Source organism: Pyxicephalus adspersus, chromosome 8 (assembly GCF_032062135.1).
Source record: "Pyxicephalus adspersus chromosome 8, UCB_Pads_2.0, whole genome shotgun sequence".
Classification (NCBI taxonomy): domain Eukaryota; kingdom Metazoa; phylum Chordata; class Amphibia; order Anura; family Pyxicephalidae; genus Pyxicephalus; species Pyxicephalus adspersus.
In genome coordinates this window covers 18467754-18477374 of record NC_092865.1, presented here as the reverse complement: position 1 = coordinate 18477374, position 9621 = coordinate 18467754, and the positions used below count along the sequence as shown (strand labels likewise).

General features: G+C 39.0%; 1 protein-coding gene across 1 annotated transcript in view; it reads left to right on the top strand.

Annotated features, from left to right (window-relative positions):
- RAB3B (RAB3B, member RAS oncogene family) overlaps positions 1-9621 on the top strand; it is a gene marked incomplete in the record, with an annotated part of 52394 nt that overhangs the window by 13154 nt on the left and 29619 nt on the right. The window contains 1 exon segment of the mRNA XM_072419640.1: positions 362-589. Within this exon segment, the coding sequence (XP_072275741.1) occupies positions 362-589 (228 nt within the window).

The window sequence follows — 9621 nt, the reverse complement described above, 5'->3', positions numbered from 1 at the left end:
GTTGTTGTTGTTTTTTGTGGCCCATGATTGAAGATGACTACTAGAAGACATATACATGAAAGCACTAGTTTCAAATGTTGCAATAACAATGATATTTTTAGAGTTTTAGAAATACTCTGTATTCAGTTCCCACGGTAGAATAATAGAAGTTGTTACACCGTCTTTGTCTGTAGTTGGGTTATGTAGAGCATTCCTAACACTCATATGTGGAGATCTGCACCCTATGTGAGGAATGTCTTGGCATGCTCCAGTTACTTTCTTTAGCCCTTCCTTCTTAACCTCACCTCTCATCACAACTTTTTCTGTATTGTTGCTTTTTGTGTTTCACCAAGCTTGTTATTTTTGACTTTGTGTGTTGCAGATGGCTTCAGCCACAGACGCAAGATATGGACACAAAGATGTGTCAGACCAAAACTTTGACTACATGTTCAAACTTCTGATCATCGGAAACAGCAGTGTGGGGAAGACCTCCTTTCTCTTCCGGTATGCCGATGACACGTTCACCTCTGCCTTTGTTAGCACGGTGGGAATTGATTTCAAGGTGAAGACAGTTTACCGAAATGACAAGAGGGTGAAGCTGCAGATTTGGGTAAGGGGTTTCTTTATTTTAAGTAACATCCTAGGCTTTGCCTGGATCACTGAACAACTTTTTATAAAAAGATTGGCAATGGAAGTGGCTGGAACTTTTTAATGGAATAATTTACCACTGGAGACACTCAAGCCTTGTCTAGAGAAGGGAAGGTAAGGGCATTCTTAGAGGGCTCCCAGGAGTTGGCACCTTGTCAGCTGCTCAGGTTTTTATGGAAAGTGGTATTGAATCTTTTATCATCCCATTTATGTCCTATGGGCGGCAGCAGGTGATATGGTACATGTAGCAGCTAACCCATTGATGAAAGGAAGTGGTAACTGCACTGCAACCTCATTGCCGGTCTGAGCTGGCCCTAAGCCTTGCCACATATTGTTATTGTCATATTTATGAACAGTGGTGCAAATTTCCATAGGCCATTTTCAAAGCTTTCCCCCACCATTTAGCAGCTTTGGTGACCCCGTTTAGACCTTTCATTTGTTAGTAGCTCTGACAAATTTGTGTACCTAAGTAAATGTGCAGATAAAAAAACTAGTGAAAGTCTTTAGCTAACCGAGCATTAGTCACCCAGTATCCCAATCAATTGGTCTGGATGCCAAAGCTTTTAGTGTACAAAAGTTGTACTACATCTAAAAGAACGGAGAAGAAAGATAAGCTTTTACAAAGGCACCATAAGTTTACAATAATCATGTATAAAAACAATATGATTTTATTATTCCAATTACAAAAGACTTTAAAACAGCGATAAGCTTATGTTACAAATTGACATAATAATCGACTCTGATCTGCCGGATGGGTCTGACAACGTTGTCTCTTCTCCGGTGATTTTGTCTTTTCTGCAGTCGGCAACATGGCGATGCAAGCAGCGAAACGTGTTAATATCTGATTACCACCTGAAGTGAACCGGATATTGTACATCAGGAATTTGCCCTATAAAATCACTGGATAAGAAATGTATGATCTCTTCAGGAAATACAGACCCATCCAGCTGATCAGAGTTGATTATTATGTCATTTGTAACATAAGCTTATCATTGTTTTAAAGTCTTTTGTAATTGGAATATTAAAATCATATTGTTTTTATACATGATTATTGTAAACTTATGGTGCCTTTGTAGAAGCCTATCTTTCTTATCCGTTCTTCTTGTGTGTATAAAAAAAATATGCTCTTGCCTTCATGTGATGACAGTTGGGGTCAGCAGGGTGTTTATAAATGTATTCCGAAAACTGGCCACTGTGCCGGGGGAGTTTATATACAAGCTGCAGAAAAAAGGGGATAAAGCAGTTTGAAACCACACAACACAGATGCTATTGGATGCTCTCTGACTGTCGTCTTGAACAAACCACTTGCAATCATTATTAGTGTTGCACTACTAGAACATACTTGAGGCTGCACCTTGTTTAATTTGACAATCCGTGCTTACCATAACTCCTGTATTGAACCCCTGTTTCTGAAACTGAGGTTTGAGGTTAAAGACTGGATATTGTTGGCCGGGGGGATAACTTAACCTTTCACAACACATGAGTTGGGTAAAAGTCTTGTTGAAAGCAGAGTACTGGAAGGATTTTATAGTCAAAATTCATTGACAATTCCAGCATAAAACAATGTGATTCTTATGTCAATATTTCTTTTAATGTAAATTCTTATAAAATGTAAATTACATAAAAAAATTCCAGAACATTGAAACAAACAAAAATAAAGCAGACACATGACCTACGTGTTTCATGGGACTAGCCCACTTCTTCAGGAGGAATCGGTTCTATAATTAAAAGGGTAAATACATGACAAACAATTCTATCCAGCTTACATCTTCCATAAATCCATATCTTGTATCAACACATAAATAGAGAATTAAAATAATTACCAATTTTTAAAACTCCCCCCACATGTGTAGATGTTATATTTGTCTATATCGGGATGTGGCAAGTATATTTTGTCTAAGGTAGGGTTGTTCCATGTTTTCCTTGATTGAATGCAATTGGGTTAAAGTGTGCTAAAGATTTTTCACATGGGTTCTTTTTCCTGCGAATTCACAATGTTTAAGGAAGAGAATAATGACCACACAGACTAAGCTCATCTTGACTGATATGTAATGTATGTGTACAGGTTTTGACCTTGCTCCAAGCACTACTCAAAGTCGGTTCAAAGCCTGCTAGCACCTTGTTTAAAGTGACAATCGGTGCTCATAATACCTCCTGTTTTTAAAGCCCACTTTCTGAATCTATAAAGTCTTCAACAAAGCTGCTTAAACTTACCAAAAGCTTTGAAAACACTTTTTCATTTACTAAAACTTTTATACACATAGTCAGACGATGCATCATCAGGGTGAGCTTGGCAGCAATAATACAATACTGAAATATCATATTGACTGGGTTTGCCCTTTAACGATCATATAGTAGAGAAGTATAGTCACTGTGCGGGCTTATGCCCAAAAATGTAAGAAAGATGCCGAATGTATTTCTCTAAAATTTGTTTTTAACCCCTTGTGTAACCAAGAACATATCCCCCCAGGGTTGTATCTTCTGTGTTTACACTTCAGTAATGTCTGTTTAATTTCTACTCATGTTTTGTCAGATCGGATTGGGTTGAAGAATGCGTTTGCCTTATATAGGCTATAAACTTCTGCTTAGATCTGCTGACTTCACTAAAACTGAATTGTATTCCTGTCAGGGGCTGGTTCACAGCAGATGGTTTTCCTAATCATTAGGGATGAACGAGCAAGTTTTTAAAACTCGTTCTCGCTGCCAATTCGGCTGTTCTCGCTTACCGAAATTGCTGTGGTGTAAATTCGCCGATCGAGCTCACATTAAAAAACAAAAAAACAAAAAAAAAAAACACAGGCTGAGTTGATCGATGAATGCAGCGCCGGCTGCATTCAACACGTCTAGGGCTCTCTGATTGGCTGATGAAAACTTTCCTCAGCCAGTCAGGGAAAACTAGAGGTTTTGAATGGGGATACTTGTCCCCATTTAACCTCCAGTGCCGGGGATCACAACAGGATTTCCAGGGCTGCAAGAATGATTGCTCCGAGAATCCACTGCGATCCCCCGGGCACTAGAGGTTAATTGACCTCCAGTGCCTGGGGATCTTCTAAATGAATGCGGCATTTATTGGGAACTGTGTGCGATCCCCGGTACTAGGTTAATTAACCTCTAGTGCCCTGGGGATCGCAAACAGGAGGATGTACCCCCGAAACACATTGTCCGTGTGGAGCCACAGTAAAGGGATTTTTAAAGAAAGAGAATACAGACATCTATCATTTTTATTTATATGATGTCACCGTTGTTGAGCACCAGTGCAGAATAGTATATGGAGGATTTGAGTTCCAGTCACCACTTCCAAATCCATCACAATCCTCTTTGCCCATGCCAAAACCAAAAAGACACCTGGAGCGAGAGTAAGTCTTTTTTTTTTTTTTTTTTTTTTTTTTTTGGGGGGGGGGGTATTTTTTCTGAAATAGATTTCTAAAACAATGGGGTTGATTTAATAATGAAGTTTACATAAGCAATGAACTATTACTCTGCAGGGTGAATTTTCGTTTTCTGTTCAATAAAAGAACTGGCTCCTCGTGTCCTAAAATAAAGTACAGTATTGTCTCATTTCACCTTAATAGCTGTATTTTAATTCTGGCATATAATGAGCATTATGAATAAGCCTGCGGTCATCTAGATCCTCACCTTTGCTGTACAGTGAGGGGGAGACATCTCTGACATTAATGCTTCACGCTGTCTAATCATTTCTTGGCTTGATTAGTGAGTTATTGTATTACGCTCCTTCACATATTGCAGAGACCCATCACAATGGTAAAACAATGCTGTAAAAATTTCACCACTTGTATTCCTATTGTCTCTGAAGCATTGACGGTGATGATCCCATATTCACATTTGTCAGATCTAAACTTTATGTTCATGCTACAAAATAGGAGTTGTTCCTATGATTCCCCATTATGATTCTTACAAAGCAGCATCTCTCTTTCCAAGCGTTCGTTTTGGCACATGCATTGTTTGCATGTCAATGGAAAGCGTCTAATTGGGAAGGTATTATTCTCTTTATGTTGAGATGTTTTCTCTCACTTCTGTTTTGTCTACAGCAAAGGTGGGCAAACTTTTATGGCCACAAGGCTATTTCAGAGGTGGGCAGGAGCACACTAAGCGGGACTCGGAGTCCCACCCTAATGGCTCCGCCCACCACCAGGGAACGTCTCCTGAAGTGAAATCCCACTCCTCCATATGCATTGCGGAAGAGAGGGATTTAGCTTCATGGAGCCTTCTCCATTTACTGCAGCGGTGGAAGTATCAACGCCGGCCGTGATAAATAGGGGAGCCACAGCAAGGAGGCGGCACCGGAGGGAGGCGGAGGGTTGCCGGCCGGGATTAGGCCGGATCGGCCAGGGGGCGTTAGGCCGGAACAAACTACCGGCTAGGCCACATCTGGCCTAAAGGCTGGAGTATGCCGCATGGCACAATAAATTTAGTGTTTAAACTTTAACTTTAGGTTTTGGCAAATGTGTGCACATGTAGGGCTTTTGATCACCTTTACTAAGATCATGATCCTTGCTATAATAGAAACTTGTCTTTTCACAGTGGACTGGTGAATGACGGATTGGTAAAAACTGTTGTTCACTCCTATAGAGAAGAGACCCCAGCAAGGTGCTCCTCGCTCATCTTCCCCTCTCCAAAAAACACAATGGTGCTGTGTGTACAGGTCTCAATAGTTCATCCTGCATTAAAAACAATCATGTCAGTGGAAGATCATTTCCAGAAACAATTCTGACATTCTGTACAGGTTTTAATACTGGCCAAACCATTGCCCTACCTGTAACAACTTGATAGCCGTTCTCACAACTTGCAGTAGTTTAGCTAAATTCTAACCTAAAACTTTGTGAACAATCTTACTGGGATGAATCAATCAAAATAAACTGTCTTAAATATTTACCTTTCTTGGAGAAAATACTGCTTTATGTTCCATCACATATTCCTTTTAGGGACCCCAATGCACCCCCAGAGCACCCTGTCAAAAAAAAAAGTAAACAAATCTGAACTCTGGATCCCTTTTTTACCAGAAGTCAAATGACCAAACACCTAGGATTTTTGACCTGCAGATTATTATTATTATTAATATTATTAATAAAAAAATTAAAAAAGATTTATATAGCAGCAACATATTACGCAGCATTGTACAGTAAATAAGGGTTGCAACTGACAGACAGATATATAGACAGTGACGCAGGAGGAGGAGAGGACCCTGCCCCCAAGGAGCTTACAATCTACAAGATAGGGGAAGTAGCACACAATACGAGGGGAGATATGGAATGGTGGGAAGTAGTATTGGTTTATAAAGACAGAAAAAGATGGGTAGGTGAGATTGAAGTGTTGGGTTTCAAGTGCTCTTTTAAATGAGCAGAAAGTAGGAGGAAGACCATTTCAGAGAGTGGAGGCAGTTCTAGAAAAGTCTTGGAGCCATGCGTGTGATGAGGTTATGAGTGAGCAAGTCCATTGACAGACCCTTAGACATTTGTGACCAGCACTGGAGAATGTAGTAGCATTCTCTCTAGAAAAAAAGTCATTTAGTCTTGATGCAATTTCTCGATCGTCAAATCTAAGTATAGGTGCACTTTAATTTCCCAGCTGCAGTCACCCTCATCTTAAAACCCTAAACCAGCATCTTACTGAATTCCCTTTTTTCCATCCATCTGTTGAGAGCTGATAGGGCTAGATGAAAAAAAAAATCATGTTTTGATTTAAAAGCTGCAAATATATTTTTTCTTTACTTGGCATTTATTATTATTTTGAACACCAAGCTCTTGAAATCTGCAATTTACACCCCTCAGAGTGTATCAAAGTGTAATATTTTTCTCACAAAGATTTTAATTCAAGTTGAATAAATATGGAGACAAGTTAAGGAAACAATGAATCATCAAGGTGCAGGAATAATTACAAAGTGAATTTTATTGGCTTCATAAACGGTGTCTTACATTGCAGTCCTGTGTGTTTTTGATCTAAGGGGTACAAAAAAGATTTGTTCATTCATATCATAGAAATATGGATGTTTGCGTATAGATAAGTATCCCTATTCTTTTCTGTAATGATATTTGTTGTGGAGCTGTCTGTGGTACTGATTGCTATGTATGTGTCTGGCAGTTGTTTTAAGCAATTTTTTCTGGCACCATTTGCTACAAGTGACACTGTACATGTTTTATATATAATATAAAGCTAATGAAACTGTAAAACTAAGCACTTTCTGTACTGCTGGCACTGTTTTACTAGATAGGAGGTATATGAAACATTTTGAAGTTTTGCAATCAACAGACAAAAAAGTAAACAAACCAAATTGCAAATATATGTTACTATTAAATTTTAAATATAAAAATATATATCTAAAGGAAAAAATGCAACCTTTCGGACCCATGCTCTAAAACCTCAGCGTGCCTGGCTACCGTCAGCACACGTAGATGTGTCTTCCCACTCCATCACCGATCAGAAGCAAATCCCTTCAGATGATCTGAACCTGCCGACATACTCCTTTTACCAAATACCAGGAGTTTAAAACCCTGAGGCACTAAGCAACCCTCCTCTCACTCTAGGAAAATACAACCTGGACTTACCTGTTCCTTGGCTATAACTCTTATACCTACCTGGGTAGGCTGTTATGCATCCACCGGCAAAAACCTATTGATTGATCCAGTACCTCGTCCCTGAAAACTAAGGTGACCTGTCCTAGCTATATCTCTGTCTTAAAAGTTACCGTTAAGTTTCCCTAAAAAGTGCACTCCCCTGAAAAAGCCCATTGAGGCGAACGCGTCGGGATAACTTGTGCACATTAACGGCTAAAATATTACTACACAGACAAACTATTGTCTAGATATATTCTAGTCTAGTGCTTATCCAACCAAACTGGATGTATACTCGCATGTATTGGATTGCATGATTATGTATGAGAACGTGTTTGTTTACAACAATACATCATTTATGATTTATCACATATTTGGAGTCAAAACCTCTTCTTTTTTTTTTTTCTCTGCTCTACTCTTTTTATTTAATATTTATACCTAAAAAGGGGACTCCGTGACCACGCACTGGGGATAATCTCAACCACCACCCTTCCTCAAATCTATGCTGTAAAAAACCTTGTGGATTTCTTCTCCCTGGTGCACAGCAAACTGCTGCTGTGTGGATAGTAGAAGCAAACCACATTTGCATGCAGCTGTAGCGTTGCACTTTGTTGACATGTTACTTTTGGGGACTCTGCCACAATCTGATGCTACTTTGTGCAAAATCTGATTCCTAACTGCTCCCCTTCAATTGAATGGGAGAGGTTGGGACAGCAGAAAAGCCGGTGGCTGAATCCTAAGGTTCACATGTCTGAAAGGGTCTTAACTGTGCCTTACCTCACTCAACTGCATGAGAAGTGGTTGTTAAAGGCTCAAATCAAATGAGAACAGTGGCTGGGAGCAGCTAACGGCGCAGTTTTCAGTCTGAAAGGGGCTTAGGCTGCAACCTCTGTCTGCATCCCTGTTGCAGATTTTATTATACCTATCCTCCCCAGTATCAAAAGTTGGGGAACAGCCCTTTAAAAGAGTTTAGATAGAAGCAGAAACATGACCAGGGTTTTCCCTGCTCCAATCAAAACATTGAACTTCAAAACCAGAAAGTTACTTTACCTACATAAAAATCATATATGTATTGGATGTAAAACATATACACACAGGCATTGTTGTGTAAGATCTTTAGGAACCACTAATCCCAGCTTGACCTGGTAGAGCGTGTGGTGACATATTCCCAGGCTTTAAAGGTATGGCTGGTTGTGTAGAGTTCCACCTTCCAGGCTTATGGTTATTATTTTTTCTTTTAATCCACATTAGTGACGTACCACTTTAGGAATGACACAGCGAGGTCCCGCCAGACAGCGATACATAACTAAGTTTATGTGTCTGATGCTCTTTAAAATCTCACAGGACATTCTCTGCTATATAATGGTCACTTTATCATCTTAATGTAACCTATGACTCACTCTCCTGTGTCATTCTTTTTATCCTCCATTAGATTTACTATTATGACTTCTAAAATAGAAGGAAGAAAGAACAGTACATGTTGAAAAGATGACCTTACAAAAGTACCCAACAAAGGGTGTGGGCTCTGCATTTTGTGTTGAATAGATAGGGATTAGTTCCACGTTTTGTTCTTATTTTCCATGAGCCATTGGATGCCTTGGGGGAGCAAGAAGGCACACAAATAATACACTGTGGTTGCTTACTGTTTGACATTTAAGAGGAGCTACAGGACTCTGTAGCTCAAACAGACAACAGACTCCCTTCTTTCTTTTCAACTTTTATCGTATCTCTGTATGTTATCAAAATCAGATTCTTGTCTTAACCTTCTCTGACCTTAAATTAGTAGAATAAGGAATCTGGATGTTCTGGGTTACTGTACTTTGTTCCATCATTGATCTTTAATCTCATGCACATTATTACACTTTTTAAATAAACTCATTCATGCACGTGGGGTTTGTGAGCTTAATTGAACTTGCAAGTCCCAAGTGCAATTGGGTTTCAAATATATCTTTGTTTTGGGTAGAGTTGAAATAGTTAATACTCCTGGGTCCTATTAGGCACACTTCTTTCCCATCCTGTTCTCCAATATGCATGGTGTTTGCTTGTAATAGTTTATTTTTTGTATATAATATTATAAATCAATATCTTGAAAAAGCCTAAGGAGTCAATATATTAGTTTTCAGAGTCTTTCAGATGGTTAGAGTAGGAAATAGTTACGACACCTGTTAGGTCTTTGGCTACCGGTGTTTCACTAGTGATATTTCCTTTCCTGAAGATACAATAAGAAGTAAAGAGAGAATTTTTTTTTTTTTTATAAAGAATGAAAATGTACCGTATTTTTCGGACCATAAGACGCACCGGACCATAAGACACACCAGTTTTTAGAGAAGGGAAATTAAGAAAAAAAAGATTCTGAAACAAATAGTGTCCTAAAATATTTTATGTGCATTAAAAACCAACATCACAGTCATAAACACATGTAATC